This window comes from Haliotis rubra, unplaced genomic scaffold (genome assembly GCF_003918875.1).
Source record: "Haliotis rubra isolate DU_JTF1 unplaced genomic scaffold, ASM391887v1 Scf1107, whole genome shotgun sequence".
Classification (NCBI taxonomy): domain Eukaryota; kingdom Metazoa; phylum Mollusca; class Gastropoda; order Lepetellida; family Haliotidae; genus Haliotis; species Haliotis rubra.
This window is the reverse complement of record NW_025765012.1, coordinates 141,572-158,413: the sequence shown is the minus strand read 5'-3', so window position 1 is coordinate 158,413 and position 16,842 is coordinate 141,572. Positions and strand designations below refer to the sequence as shown.

The 16,842-nt window shown below is 41.7% G+C and overlaps 1 protein-coding gene across 1 annotated transcript; it reads right to left on the bottom strand.

The window, feature by feature from the left end:
• Positions 1–1,472: 1,472 nt before the first annotated feature.
• On the bottom strand, positions 1,473–16,154 carry LOC124287426 (solute carrier family 28 member 3-like). The gene is made up of 12 exons (XM_046723971.1): positions 16,125–16,154; positions 11,774–12,207; positions 10,463–10,607; positions 8,975–9,166; positions 6,791–6,916; positions 6,392–6,519; positions 4,859–5,024; positions 3,977–4,240; positions 3,458–3,638; positions 2,304–2,324; positions 1,824–1,844; positions 1,473–1,492 (listed from the first exon to the last, which is right to left on the bottom strand). The coding sequence occupies exons 1-12, from the start codon at positions 16,152–16,154 to the stop codon at positions 1,473–1,475; spliced, it is 1,728 nt and encodes a 575-aa protein (XP_046579927.1).
• Positions 16,155–16,842: the final 688 nt, after the last annotated feature.

The window sequence follows — 16,842 nt, the reverse complement described above, 5'->3', positions numbered from 1 at the left end:
TCCAGTGATGACATCCCACCCCGTGTCTCTATTGTACTGTGTGTCCAGTGATTACATCGTATCCTTTGTCTCTATTGTACTGTATGTCGAGTGATTACATCTCACCCCGTGTCCCTACTGTACTGTATGTCCAGTGATTACATCTCACCCTGTGTTTCTATCTCTGTACTGTATGTCCAGTGATTACATCTCACCCCGTGTCTCTACTGTACCGTATGTCAAGTGATTACATCTCACCCCGTGTCTCTACTGTACTGTATGTCAAGTGATTACATCTCACCCCGGTCTCTACTGTACTGTATGTCCAGTGATTACATCTCACCCCGTGTCCCTACTGTACTGTATGTCCAGTGATTACATCTCACCCAGTGTCCCTACTGTACTGTATGTCGGGAAAACTCATTCAAATATTTTCCGATACATGCAATATATCTTGTAGTGTTGTGATGAGGGGTATACGGGGTTTTATTGCAGGGGGCGAGGTGGATAAAACCTAACGAAGGACGCATAAAACCCGCATACCCCGAATCATAATGCAACAACGAATGTATGTTACCGAATGTTTAAATCCCTCATTATGTAAATATAACATGAAAACAAACTGAAATTCAATCATATATTCATCTGGTCGACCCGAACCACTGGTTCACGGGTCACTGACTGCCGTGGATGCATGTTTTTTCCTTGGGGCGGGGTATACATGATTTATTCTCCCTCGCAAAGATTTATACCCCGCTTGGGCAGTGTTCGGCCGTGCACCGGGGATACATGGTAATTTGTTCAAGGTCACCTGAACCAATCAGCGATGGACATTCTCACATAAGGTAGAATATACTTATTTGTAATACATGTATTTATTAAAACACAACTGTTACATACAAAAATACACAACCAAGCAAACACGATTCCGCGGTCATGGTCTATAAGCAAGGCAACACCAAGTGTAGACGTCGCTGGTGGTGGTGGTGGTGGTAGTGGAGGAGGGGCTGTGATGTGTGCAGGGGCATGTATGTGATGGCATGCTACCAGGCGGCCTGACAATTCCTCACATCTACGCTTACGTTATTACGTCGAGGCTGGCAGCAGGTAGATTTCATATATAGTTGGATGCACTTGTACAGTGTTGTGTGAATATTCATTTGCACTGTTACTCGTGAAGGTCCGGGTTAGAATGAACCTTCAGTAACTCATGCTTGTCGTAAGAGGCGACTAACGGGATCGGGTGGTCAGGCTCGCTGGTTTGGTTGACCTACATGTGATCGGTTCCCAATTGCGCAGATCGATGCTCATGCTGTTGATCACTGGATTGTCTGGTCCAGACTCGATTATTTAGATGCCACCGCCATATAGCTGGAATATTGTTGAGTGCGGCGTAAAACTAAACTCACTCACTCATTTGCACTGGTTTTTACAGATGGATCGTGTCATGCCAAGTGCGACGGGATGTAGATAAGCAGTATAAAAGTGTCCTCCTACACCGAGTACAAGAGACCTGCAACATACAGAACATGGTCTTGTACAGAACTACAACATACAAAACATTGTCTTGTCCAGATCTACAACATACAGAACATGGTCTTGTACAGAGCTACAACATACAGAACATGGTCTTGTACAGAGCTACAACATACAGAACATGGTCTTGTACAGAGCTACAACATACAGAACATGGTCTTGTACAGATCTACAATATACAGAACATGGTCTTGTACAGAGCTACAACATACAGAACATGGTCTTGTACAGAGCTACAACATACAGAACATGGTCTTGTACAGAACTACAACATACAGAACATGGTCTTGTACAGACCTGCAACATACAGAACATGGTCTTGTACAGACCTGCAACATACAGAACATGGTCTTGTACACATCTACAATATACAGAACATGGTCTTGTACAGATCTACATCATACAGAACATGGTCTTGTACAGACCTGCAACATACAGAACATGGTCTTGTACAGAGCTACAACATACAGAACATGGTCTTGTACAGAGCTACAACATACAGGACATGGTCTTGTACACATCTACAACATACAGAACATGGTCTTGTACACATCTACAACATACAGAACATGGTCTTATACAGATCTACAACATACAGAACATGGTCTTGTACAGATCTACAACATACAGAACATGGTCTTGTACAGAGCTACAACATACAGAACATGGTCTTGTACAGAACAACAATATACAGAACATGGTGTTGTACAGAGCTACAACATACAGAAAATGGTCTTGTACAGAACTACAATATACAGAACATGGTCTTGTACAGAGCTACAACATACAGAACATGGTGTTGTACAGAGCTACAACATACAGAACATGGTCTTATACAGAACAACAATATACAGAACATGGTGTTGTACAGAGCTACAACATACAGAAAATGGTCTTGTACAGAACTACAATATACAGAACATGGTCTTGTACAGAGCTACAACATACAGAACATGGTCTTGTACAGAACTACAATATACAGAACATGGTGTTGTACAGAACTACAACATACAGAACATGGTCTTGTACAGAACTACAACATACAGAACATGGTCTTGTACAGAGCTACAACATACAGAACATGGTCTTGTACAGAGCTACAACATACAGAACATGGTCTTTATACAGAACATGGTCTTGTACAGAACTACAATATGCAGAACATGGTCTTGTACAGAGCTACAACATACAGAACATGGTCTTGTACAGAGCTACAATATACAGAACATGGTCTTGTACAGAGCTACAACATACAGAACATGGTCTTGTACAGAGCTACAACATACAGGACATAGTTTTGTACAGAACAACAACGCCACCTGACTGAAGCTGACAGATCCTACTTTCATTGTCCCTGATGGGTGTCACTCTCTCCACCAACTGCGGATGCTGTTTTCCCAACAATCCATTACATTTCAAATAGCAAGAGAGATTAGATGCTGTTACCGCTTGAATACATAATATACACATAGAACTTAGTTAAGCACCCCCTGACATATCTCATGATTGAAGGAGCCCTCATCTTAACCCTTTGGAGCATATCTGGGAAATGAGTGGTGGTCGTGTGCAACAAAGGGATCCTCCTGTACACAACCTGGCCCAATTGGAAGGTGCTTTACACGAGTAATGGGGTAGACTGCCCCTTCAGAGGATCAGGAGGCTGACAGGGGTATGAGGAGGAGAGTGCTGGCTGTCATACAGTCACATGGAGGCTACACTCGGTATTGACCTTGGATCGTGTATGACACACAAAATGACATTTTTGAATGTTCACATTCACCAATAAATTCAATATTAAACATTCCAGGACCATACTTCCAACATCTCTTCCAACATCTCTTTACCTAGCTGTATTTTCAAATACCCTGTTTTAACAAAAGTATATAATTATGGTTTTGAGCTATGTTGTTAACGAACTGACGATTATATACTACTATCTTACCTGCGAAACATGCCGTCATGAAGCAAGCTAGGTTTGCTGAAAACATCGACAACACTATTTTCTTGGTAACGAATTTCTGTTTTCTTGGCACAATGGTGTAGAAAACAGCCAGGCATATCCCGATTGATACAAAGTTGGACAAGCCGCACAAGGCGTATGTTGATATAGCCTCGGATTTTTCCTTAAAAGAAACAGACATCTGCTTATAAACGATTTTAATTCTTGCTGCTTTATCAATAACATGTTTTAATATCGGTTGTTAAGAGCATTAACAAAAGGCATTTTCATCAGAAAGTGTATCAACAAACACGCTTTATAAAGCAATCTGATATTATCTGATCTTTTCCCAATTTAAATAGCGGAGAAATAGTGTTAATACCTGGCTCTTCACGAGAAATATCAAGTCTTGTATTGACTACCTGTCTGAATGAAACAAAACAATGGCGATAACCTATAATTTAATAAATGGTAACTTCTGGTGCTTTGTCTCCATGTGTCTCCAATGATTTGTTTACGTACTGTGATGTAACCATACTGCAGGGTTTTGTTCCAGCCATCTAAGCATAGGTCGTCTTGTATGTGTCGATATGTGCCTGTTCCATTTGTACTTTCCATGTAGTCCTGAAACACCTGTCTGTTGCCCGACATTGTGGCGAGCTGGTAGTAGGCCAGTGAAGCAGATCCCATGAGCTTGTACCCAACCAACTTGCCAATATTGCCACAGTCCTGAATGTCAGCACCCATGATGACGGCCAGCGGCCAGAATATGTAAGAACATATAAACTGAAAATACACATTTTAACGTTAGAAGAGGGATTATATATCACCGACGCACAGGATACAAAGAAAAAGTGAAGATGTCACCACAGGCATAGTTGTAGCTATCGAGGGTCCCATCAGGCCAGGGACAAGAAATTCTACCCTTTTAAAGGCGGACTATCCTCTGTCATATTGGTAGGTCTAACAGACTTGTACCAAATATACTGTGTTTCTCGTCTAGCGGCATGATGTATATCACTATTATCAGTCCGACAATTAGAAACTGAATATGGGTACCATGACATGGCGCATGGTCTGCTTTAAATGATGTTCTAGACCAGGATATGTTCTAGACAGCACGAATCTCTGCCGCATCCTGCACGCACACACACACACACACACACACCTACAACAACAACAAAAACAACAGCAACACAACAACAAGAAAAACACACAAGCAACACACACAAAACAACACATACGCACGCACGAACACAAAACAAGACTCACGCACGCACACACGCACGCACATACTGTTTTGGACTTAATCAGGCTACTCTTGGTTTGTCTTAGGTGCAATGACAAATACTCATAAAATAAATACAGGTACTTCGAAAGTGTGCACTAAACATGTTAACAAACCTCAAATGTGAGATCGTTGACGTTCACCCTGTCGCCGAACCAACCGAGTGTCGAGTTGATGAGGGAGAGAAGGCCATAGAAGACGTACAGGTTGATGACGATGCTGCCAAATACGTGAATAGAGGACGTTGCCCCGATGGATGCCGCCTCGAAGATGCTTGTGTATCTTGCAAACACCAGCATAAAGAACATATACAACCAGCGTATGCGGTAACTTGCGCATGTAATCACTTACAGTAATTTTAACGGAAAAAATACTGCCGGAAGCATTGTAAGTATTGATGGTGTCCCCGTATGGAGCAACTGTACCAGGTGTGGCTGTACAACATGGGTGTAAATAGTCATTTAGGAATCATTATCCGGGGGGAAATTAATGAATTAATCCCCCAAAAATATATAGTGTTTATAGATGTAGTAACCCCTAGAAGTTGACCCCCAAAACCGCATCCATCGTTTGGCAGTCTGTAAGTATACCCAGACAAACGAGTGATTGATAGCATGAACAACGAGACGTGTGATACGTGCCAAACGTGTCACAAATCCAGCTAGGTGTCATATTGATGCCAGCCGGAATCATATTGTAACTGTTCAGTTGTTTTGTCAACTGTGGAGGTACTTATAAACTATTCAAGGGACGTGAACCTCTTAAACCTGTATACAGGAGCACCTATACCTAGTGAACGCCCTTAACGACGATTAATATTGTTCCCATTAGAGTAACATGGATCACCAGTTAGGGTTGTTTTAATTACAGTGGGCATATATCAAAACGTATCTATAGTATTAAATTAGATAGCTTGTTAATACGACATTCGTAGCTGGTGATTCGATGACGTTCTCTCTATGGCGACCTGGCAGGTTTGTGAAGATGAGAAGTCGATTGTGAACAAATATACTGACAATAACTGGTGGGGGTGTTCACATGGCTATTCATCCTGTGGACCAACATCGTCTAGTGTTGTATACCTCAAGGTATATATTACACAACTTCATTTAATATGAGACGTAGTGTTTAAAGCCATTCAACAACCAGCTGTAACGCGATTGGATTAGTTCATTAAAAGAAGAAGGACAATGAAAGTGTATATGCGCAACTTGCTCTACTGGAACATATTTTGCACTTATTTAAACAGATAGAATAAAATAATACCACCATTAGAGGGTAAAATATTGAGGGTCTAGGGAACTACTCTAGTATGATTTTACTCCGCTGTTAGCAATATTCCAGCAACATGAGGGCGGGGAGCACCAGAAATGGGCTTCACATGCTGTGCCCATGTTTGGAGTCGAACCCACGTCTTCGGCGTGACAAGCGAACCCTTTAACCACTAGGCTATCCCACCGCCTCAATGAGAGCGCGTCGTAAACGTTTCAATAAGTTTCTATAAAATTGTTTTAACTCGTGCCCAAAGTGAACCTAAATTCTATCTCCTCCTCCGTCCGCCCGTGATTTAATGAAACGATTTAATAAGCGCGTATTGTCACTGTTGGTTTCTTCCAGGAGGTGTACTGACTTTAATAAGAGGTACTCACTTTTTACTTCCCACGTCACATGTGTTTTTGTGGTTAATGGGTCGCGACTCAGGGTACAGCAACTTGGAGATGGCGATGGAGGCGGGTGCCGACATCACACACGCCGGGATCAGGTACGACACAGATATCTGTGAACACATAACATATCTTTCTAAAACTTTGATGACACATGTAAGGAAATGTTTTGATCAGTGATATTTTCACAAGAGAAATTGCACTAACGACAAAATGCACAGCTGAGAAACACATCAGAGTCTTCATCCCTGAACAGTGCCGAAGAAGAAATAACAGTAGTCACCAACTATAAACTACAAAGAAGTCCACCTTTGACCTCTCGCACACATGCATGCATGCTCGCACACACAGCCGTAGTGACAGACTGTAAGTGTAGTACTCTACCCCGAAAGATGAGACAACCCCGATGAACGTTCCCGACACTGAGGCCTGCCCGGCTACCAGCACTGTGAAGATCTCCGACCTCGACATCAGCTCCATGTACGGCTTCATTGCCAGACCAGTGGACGGCTGAAACACACCGTGAGAAATACAGAGACATGACGTCTCTGGGCGACTGACACAGACAGGTACAGTGGGTGAAACCCTGATGACATGTCTGGGCGAAACAGTGATGGCATGTCTCAGTGAAACATACAGGTACAGTGATAACATGTCTCAGTCAAACATTGAGGTACAGTGATGACATGTCTCAGTCAAACATTGAGGTACAGTGATGGCATGTCCCAGTCAAACATCGAGGTACAGTGATGACATGCCTCAGTCAAACATTGAGGTACAGTGATGACATGTCCCAGTCAAACATTGAGGTACAGTGATAACATGTCTCAGTCAAACATTGAGGTACAGTGATGACATGTCTCAGTCAAACATTGAGGTACAGTGATGGCATGTCCCAGTCAAACATCGAGGTACAGTGATGACATGCCTCAGTCAAACATGGAGGTACAGTGATGACATGTCTCAGTCTAACATCGAGGTACAGTGATGGCATGTCCCAGTCAAACATTGAGGTACAGTGATGACATGTCTCAATCAAACATTGAGGTACAGTGATGACATGTCCCAGTCAAACATTGAGGTACAACAATAACATGTGTCAAACATGGAGGTACAGTGATGACATGCCTCAGTCAAACATTGAGGTACAGTGATGACATGTCCCAGTCAAACATACAGGTGCAGTGATGACATGTCTGGGTCAAACATACATGCATTACAGTGATGACATGTCTGGGTCATACATGGAGGTTTAGTGATGACATATCTGGGTCAAACATACAGGTACAGTGATGACATGTCTGGGTCATACATGGAGGTTTAGTGATGACATGTCTGGGTCAAACATAAAGGTACAGTGATGACATGTCTGGGTCATACATGGAGGTTTAGTGATGACATGTCTGGTTCAAACATAAAGGTACAGTGATGACATGTCTGGGTCAAACATACATGCATTACAGTGATGACATGTCTGGGTGATACATGGAGTTTTAGTGATGACATATCTGGGTCAAACATACAGGTACAGTGAACACATAACATATCTTTCTAAAACTTTGATGACACATGTAAGGAAATGTTTTGATCAGTGATATTTTCACAAGAGAAATTGCACTAACGACAAAATGCACAGCTGAGAAACACATCAGTGTCTTCATCCCATGAACAGTGCCGAAGAAGAAATATACAGGTACAGTCACCAACTATAAACTACAACAGAAGTCCAGTGATGACATGTCTGGGTCAAACATACAGGCATGCAATGCTCTGGTACATGCATACATGCTCGCACATATAACAGGATTCATGTGTGTGCTACGTCCATGCACGTTCTGCTAATACAACTGCCATGTTTCTCCCTTGGGTTAACTCACGTAATCGATGAGTATGTTAGTGGCCACGCAGATGGACTCCCGGTCAGTGATGTCCAGTGACCATCTCAGGAAACGCCCAATGACTTTCACAAACCACTGAATCGCTCCAATGTAGTACATTACGGCCACCAATGCGTTGATGAAGAAAATGCACGGGAATGACTTGAAAAAGAAAAAGGATGCGAGATGATGCAGTGTTACATCGTGTCCAAGATCAATGCACTGACAAATGCGTGCACGTACGTATGGTATGTGTGTATGCATTTGTGCGTGCGTGCGTGCGTGTTTTCTTGTTTAATGCATCCAGCCAACGGATATGTTTTACAAATGACGCATATTTCATTACCCCAGAGCCGACAGTCCTTGTGTTGTCCGTCTAATGCTGAGCGAAAGAGAGAACATCACTCTTCATGATCTATTGGTTTGACACTTCAGAGGATCGAACAACCGATCCGGGCAAACGCACTTTCCAATGGACCACAAATTCGCTTAGAAGAGAAACAACCTTAATTGTCTTTTCTGTAATAGTAACCCTATAACAATAATACATCCTAGTTAAAGGTTGCTGGCTTAATGATTTACTCAAACTTGTTCGTTCACATCACACACACGATGGTATAAACAGCAGTAGTTTACACTGTGGACGATTATAGGTTAAATGATGTAACATCCAAACACATGCAATACCCACGCCAAATATCAGATTATGGTCTCTGTAGCTCTTCCCGAACATGAACTCTGAACCTTTCCTTGAATTCTTCAGCACATTGTTGACTCGCTCTGCCATCCAACTAACAGAACCAGAGCCAACCTCTGTACGCAGGATGAACAGGGCCAACATAAACTGAAGGGCAACCGACCAGAACACCGTGTGCCAGTTGACCTGAAGCACAAGAAGACACCATACACTAAGGTTGACCTGCAACATAAACACAGCTGAGTCACCAAGAACTTAGGTTGACCTGTAACATAAACACAGCTGAGACACCAAGAACTTGGGTTGACCTGCAACATAACCACAGCTGAGACACCAAGAACTTGGGTTGACCTACAACATAAACACAGCTGAGACACCAAGAACTTCGGTTGACCTGCAACATAAACACAGCTGAGTCACCAAGAACTTAGGTTGACCTGCAACATACTCACAGCTGAGACACCAAGAACTTAGGTTGACCTGCAACATAAACACAGCTGAGTCACCAAGAACTTAGGTTGACCTGCAACATAAACACAGCTGAGACACCAAGAACTTCGGTTGACCTGCAACATAAACACAGCTGAGACACCAAGAACTTCGATTGACCTGCAACATAAACACAGCTGAGACACCAAGAACTTGAGGTTGACCTTAGCAACACGCCACACAGCTGAGACAATATTCCAGCTATATCGGTTGACCTGTAACATAAACACAGTCTGAGACCCAAGAACTTCCAGTGATCAACAACATGAAACACAGATCTGCGCAATTGGGAACCGATTGACATGTGCAACACAGTCAGCGAGCCTGACCACCAAGATCTTCGGTTGACCTGCCTCATAAACACGAGCATAGTCACCAAGAACTTCTTTACCTGCAACAAAACATGGGTTCCTGAAGACACGAAGAACTAACCCTGCAACTTCACGGGTTTGAGACACCAAGAACTTAGGTTGGCCTGTAACATAAACACAGCTGAGACACCAAGAACTTGGGTTGACCTGCAACATAAACACAGCTGAGACACCAAGAACTAAGGTTGACCTGCAACATAAACACAGCTGAGACACCAAGAACTTCGGTTGACCTGCAACATAAACACAGCTGAGACACCAAGAACTTCGGGTTGACCTGCAACATAAACACAGCTGAGTCACCAAGAACTAAGGTTGACCTGCAACATAAACACAGCTGAGACACCAAGAACTAAGGTTGACCTGCAACATAAACACAGCTGAGTCACCAAGAACTTAGGTTGACCTGCAACATAAACACAGCTGAGACACCAAGAACTTAGGTTGACCTGCAACATAAACACAGCTGAGACACCAAGAACTTAGGTTGACCTGCAACATAAACACAGCTGAGACACCAAAAACTTAGGTTGACCTGCAACATAAACGCAACTAGAACACCATGGCACTTCAGCTCACTGCAACAAATGATAATATACTCTTGGGTCTCATGTTAAAGTACCTTAGCAGGCCGATTGGAGAGCAGGAATGCGACCACTATGAAGAAAGCCAGTCCCCCTACAGAGACGAGGTTCCGGGGTTCTTTCATGCCCACCTCCAGCACGAGGAACACAACGATCGACGCGCTGGTAGATACATACAACAGCCTGCAACATAGGAAGGTGTGAGTTGTATAACTGGTATAGGTGAGTTGCAATATGGGAACATGTGAGTAGGAAGGTTGGTACAAGAGCATTGAAACATGCTTACATGTAAGTTGAAACACTGGTACAGGTGGGTTGAAATTCAGAGTAGTTTTAAGTGAGTGAGTGTGTTTAGTTTTATGCCACACTTAGCAATATTCCAGCTTTATGGCTGTGGTTTGTAAATAATCGAGTCTGGACCAGACAATCCAGTGAGCAACAGCATGAGCATCGATCTACGCAATTGGGAACCGATGACATGTGTCAACCAAGTCAGCGAGCCTGACCACCCGATCCCGTTAGTCGCCTCTTACGACAAGCATGGGTAACTGAAGATCAGTATTCTAACCCGGATCTTCACGGGTCGTAAAACTACAGACTATAGTACTTTTAAGGGATTGAGCCCATACGGGATTCGAACCCACACACTCAGAGTCAGGACCCTATTCGCTACAACCCCAAAAAGTGCTAGAATCTGTACTTACTAAGAAAATGTAATCCCTACTAAATCGTATAGTAGGGATGATATGGCATTGTGTATATTCAAAATTAACTGTTTTCACTAGGAAGCTCGAGGTCCACGTCAACAGCTATATACGTTCATGGAAACTAAGACGCAAGTCAACTGTATAGTTATAAGTCTACCCATATGTACATATAGTGCATCTGCGTACATGTAGGGAAACCGAACTACAAATTAACAGCTACGAAAGGAAGCCATGTAAGGACTTGCACACTAGTTAAGTACTTTGAACTCCTGGAAGTCCTGTTAAACCAGCAGCACCGCCGACGGTAATTCTGATACTCTTCAGGGCATTGTGACTGAACGGTTATTTCTTTGAAAGGTTTAGAACAGCTAGTGACGGTTGACAATACTGCGTCCATTATCATTTGAAGGTTTTGATGTGCATGGAAAGATTAATCGTTCCGAGCTCACATGCACAATGCCAGCTGGTAAAACATATTTATTTATATCACAGAGAGGGATATATATGATATTGACACTCCATATAATCGACACAAACCAATCTGTCACTCCATTCGGTACTCTTAGATATGTTACACATTATAAATATACATATCGGTGGGACCACTAACCATCTTGCAATTCTCCTGGCCTTTGCGATCACTTTCTTATCATGGAATGTAAGCTTTCTCTCAGTCCAGTTGTATCTTGGGATGATGTTTTTCTCACAACTTTAGTGATGAGTAACACACCTCCAAACACAGTGAAGGCCAGGAGCCTGATAGAGCCTTCATCGCCAAACGTCAACACCATGGAAAAGACAAAATATATGAGATACAGAACCAGCAGTGAGCACTTGATGATAGTTCCACATCGTCCCTGAATACATGCTGGCACTGAGGACCGGAGGCAGGTCCGCAGAGATGAGGTCTTCCTGGAACAACAGTTGTCTTCCTCTTCGTCCTCGGCGTCACTGAAGTCATCATCGTCAACAACATTCATATTCTCGGTGCCATGTACCACGTCCTCCTCGACAGCCTTACACTCTTGCATTGTCTTCATGCTGATCACCACGGTGCTGTTGTTGTTGATGGCGGCCTACAACACAAGCAGGAGCCTGCTGCATCGACACTAGTGTACGGTACGACTACAAACGTTGTTTGTATAACAACAATGATAACTGTTATAACGCGCATCATATGTTATATCCGTTGTTCACCACCAACCATATCATTCATGTAGTGTGTAGAAAGTTAATTAGTCTACGCAAGCGCAAAATATTTACTCTTTTTCAGATTCCTGTCTTGTGTTACCTCCAATGGTTTTACAACCGAGGTAGTACTGACAATGGGGGTTGCTTTTCTTGAACTTAAAGAAAATCTTTCGAATTCATTGTTGCTTTGGAAACTTCATATATTGTAAATGTCGGTCATTGTTCATGGTTATTGGTTCGAATCCCAGCGCTATATGCATTCATCTCTGAAGACATTCCTCCAGTCCCACACTGCTGCACATACAATACATGTGTTGCCTCTCTGACCAACTGAATCTGTTCGAACTATGCCTCTGTTCAGCCAGCAGTGGGTGGAATCCAGGTAGAATGAGATGGTAATATGACCCTCCAGCACCTCAAACACAGCTTGGGTCGTATACTCGTATGGGGCTGAGAATTGCCGGCGTAATAAAGGGCTTTGAACGTGATATTCTACGTGGAAAAACGCCATACAAATAGACTGTTATCATTATGATATATCAAAACATTAATTCGCTTTGTAAAGTGGCGTAAGGTAGGAGTGCCAGAAACCTGTACTCACTCACTTTCTCGATATCATTTTCAATTAAACGAGGCTAAGGGAGCCTTGGTAAATTAGCAAGATATTTCATCGCAATAATGTGTTGTGGAGTCTGTTTTTCAAGTCCATGTAATTCCTACATATTTAATCCTGGACATGCCATGGTTCACATAACATCGACGCATCGATAAGATACGCGATATACATGTACCTGTATCGATTGGTGTTTTAGTCCCGTCTTGTTTCAAACACAGATCTATTCATTCATTTTCATTTTCAACAAAATAGCCGATAATCAAGTATAACGATATAGGTATCGCATCTGCAGATAGCCGGGTGATCCCATCCCTGCTGAATACATCAAACTTCCAGTAACCAACGCCCCGTAACCTACAGACTTTGCTCCTTCCACGGTATCCCGTTAAAACAACACTTGCATCCGTGATTAGTAGGCTGTACCCTTGATTAAGAAAAATGACATTACCCATGTAACGAGTTTTGACAATGTAGCAAGTGATCCTATATTTCATATTTATGTAATCTGGTGCGATTTAAATATCATTTGTGAATGTCAGCCCAGTGGTTTCAGGGTAAACCATTCTACAACGGACCACATGTTTACACTTCAGGCTATCATACAGAAATATTCATGTAAAAACAGAGTAGATTGTGTTGTCTTTTTATCAATTTTTCAAAAGCTTACACTTAAACATGATATACTTATAGATTCTCTTCGTAAGGTTGGATTAGATGGGAAGCTTTTAGATATTATTACCTGTATGTATAGTTCACTTTGTGACTGTGTAAGAACCCCTGAGGGACTTTCTAAACAATGTTCCTGTAATGTGGGTACCCGTCAGGACGGTACCCGTCAGGAATGCATGGCAACATGAATGAAAGTAAATCTTAAGAAAACAAAAGTGGTTGTTTTCAGAAATGGAGGGCCTCTTAGATGTTATGAAAAGTGGTATTTTAATGGGGAGCAAATAGTATCTTTTTATAAATATCTTGGCATTATATTTACACCAAAACTTGTTAGTTCTCGAGTTTTTTGTAAAGCAATGACTATAATCAAGGACTCTGTACATCATGTAAATCTAAAGGTCTAACCTATTTTGAAGATGAATTCCATGTACTGTTCATTTGTGAATCCTATTCACAACTCAGAGAGAGGTATATTACAAAATTTGTTAAAAAGCCTAACACTGTATATTCTTTAGCAAATCTTTTCAAGAATACTATTGTAGACACTGTAAAATCTGTTGCCTTGTATCTAATTTACTTTAAAATGATTATTGTAAACACACTTGAAAGATCATTGTGCCCCTGACGACACTGGAATTTCTTTTTGAATGTATTTTGGGCCTACAGCCTTTACTGGAGATAAACTCTGTCTGTCTGCCTGTCTGTCTGTCTGTCAATACTATTTCAAAGTTGTTACCAATGAAATTTCATTTATACACTTTATCACACTCGGTGTCAATCATGCTTTGTTCATCAGTCACAATCTTCCTAACAACAATATCAATCATTCCTAGTTTATCAGTCATCAAGAGCAGATTAAAGAGAGAAGCTGTATTTTAAGACAATGCCTCAGTGACGCAACATAGCGGGAATCCCTTACAGTAGGGGAGTGGACCAGGCCAGGAAGGTCTGCGTTTTGGGAGGTCTGCGTTTTGGGAGTAAACCCCTTCTACATGGCCACATGTAACCTCATTAATTAATGTTCGATAATAGAGTTCGATCCCTATGTATCTCTGCCCTTCCCAAACATCGTAAATAATGTATAATGTTTGTTATATTTTTTAAAATACAGCAATAACTAATAAAAGCTGATAATTTTAATGAAATTGTCGCGTTGTCGCATTTTTGTTAAAAAACTAAGCATTCCATACATTATATAATACCGCCTAGGATTCATTTTGAGCCACGTCAAAAATGGATATTCTCTCTCGTTTGCTTGACAGTTTCAGAAAAAAACATCCCACCAATATTTCTCTGGAAACTCCTAACGTTCACTGTTTTGTCGCGTGGTCTGCTTGTGCATTGTATGAACGACCCCAGTATCAACAAGGGAGATTTGTTGCTCCCGTATATTTCATGTCAACAATCGTGAGTTGAATTCTGTCAAAAACTGGAGCAAGCATTCCGTAAGATGACAGTTTGTAAAGAGTAATGGAACCATTCTATTAGATTTTAACCTTTCTGTAATACATTCGACCCACGAACGGGGCCCGACAGCAGGGGAGCAATTGGAATGATAAGAAACATGTTTTCAAAGTCGATGGGTGACCACTTGAGTCCGAATACCGTTCAGCTAGGTATTCATGTTCTCCAACCAATAAACAATACGAGTCCAGTCTGGTCTAGTGTATGTAGTTCGCCGTTTCATCTGAGCCTTTCATTAGCTTGTTGGCGTTAAAACTGCTGTAAACAATGGCAGGATAAAAAATAAGATCCTCAGTCGACTGGGCTTTCGTGCGGTAGATATCTGACTTTAGAATACACGTACAGTGCCTTTCAATCATGAGATAATCATATACATCAACACTTACACTCATCATAGTCACAGTGGATGCCCTTCCATTTTCCATGTTTAGGATCTGTTCACTTTAAACAGATGCTAACATTTAATGCTGTTACGAAATCCACCTACCCTTGAACTTGATCTGTTCATATTCAAGACTTGTTAATGTGGAAACATGTAATATGCTGTCCTGCTATATGTAGAATAACTTCCAAGATGTTGGCATATATCTTCACAGGACTCGTTCAGTATTCCCTGTATATGCTTTTACCCAGGTAACACGCCACAAATGTAATATTAGTACTAAATAATGGGAACGAACATCTGAACGTTATTGGTAAAATCTATGATCTATGGGATTTATGAGTCATTGAAGTTATGCTTAAGACATGTCCCATTTGGTATGGTAGTTCTCGGGACTGTTTATTAGTTGTCTTATTCAAGCCCGGATATGCATGGCATTTGCGAGACGGTTGACCGCAATGATGACAGGGAGACTTGTTTCTATGAAGGCAATGGGACTTTCAAATGGACAATTATCAATAACATGTCATATTTGCTCTTAGTGTGTAACGAACACACCGGAATACATTACTACGACTGGTTTGTTTGTTAGTCTTCAATAGTTTCATTAATATTTGTGTACTTGTGTTATACAGTAGATTAGTCTTCTTGCACAAGAAAGATGAACGTACCTCTGAGCTGTCCTGAGTGGTGAGAGCCATGCTTTCCCATAGTTCCCCGGTATCCGCTCGTTTCATGCTGTCCAAATTTATGCAACTCTCAGAGGTCCCTTCTGTCATCCTGTCACAAACAGACATCATGTTTGACAGGTCGAGATATATTACCTCCTTTGCGCTAGGTTGAACATATATATGTGCATGTGTATGTTTAAGTATATTTTATGTATGTAAATGTCATACACTTATCCGTTCTCTGTAAATTTCGGCCTAATGTGGCACATAACTGATATCTCAAACTCATTAACATGAACTAAATTATATGCTGATGTATTCACAACTGAAGCGATTCTTGCGTACATCACACCTTATCATATATATTTTTCAGATACTTGAGCAATTCAGTAGTAATGATGAATATGTCACGTCCTCCAGTATTGTGCTGTCAGATGCTGATGGCCGTTATCTTGCACCACTCACTGCCGTAACAGCTTGTCTACAGATTCGGTTTGTACATGCAGCGGTCAATAGATGGCCACCCACTGACCACTGTTACTGTATTCACTCAAGTGTAGTTTACGAACCTCTCTTGCTCATTGTGTTTTATAAAGTACCGCCATCATATACACGGGCTACTAGGCAAAGCATCGTAACCTCAACTCACTATTCAAAAGGTAACCCTTATCACTGATTCATGTTCCGCCTCGCCATTCTGCATCAATTACCCGTATAT

Excerpts from the sequence above, each read along its gene's own strand:
- LOC124287426 (XM_046723971.1), bottom strand. The coding sequence starts at position 16,154 with ATGGCTCTCACCACTCAGGACAGCTCAGAG. Across the intron at positions 9,167-10,462 it reads TCTCCAATCGGCCTGCTAAG|GTCAACTGGCACACGGTGTT; the intron begins GTACTTTAACAT and ends CTTGTGCTTCAG. Across the intron at positions 4,241-4,858 it reads TCAACGATCTCACATTTGAG|TTTATATGTTCTTACATATT; the intron begins GTTTGTTAACAT and ends GTGTATTTTCAG.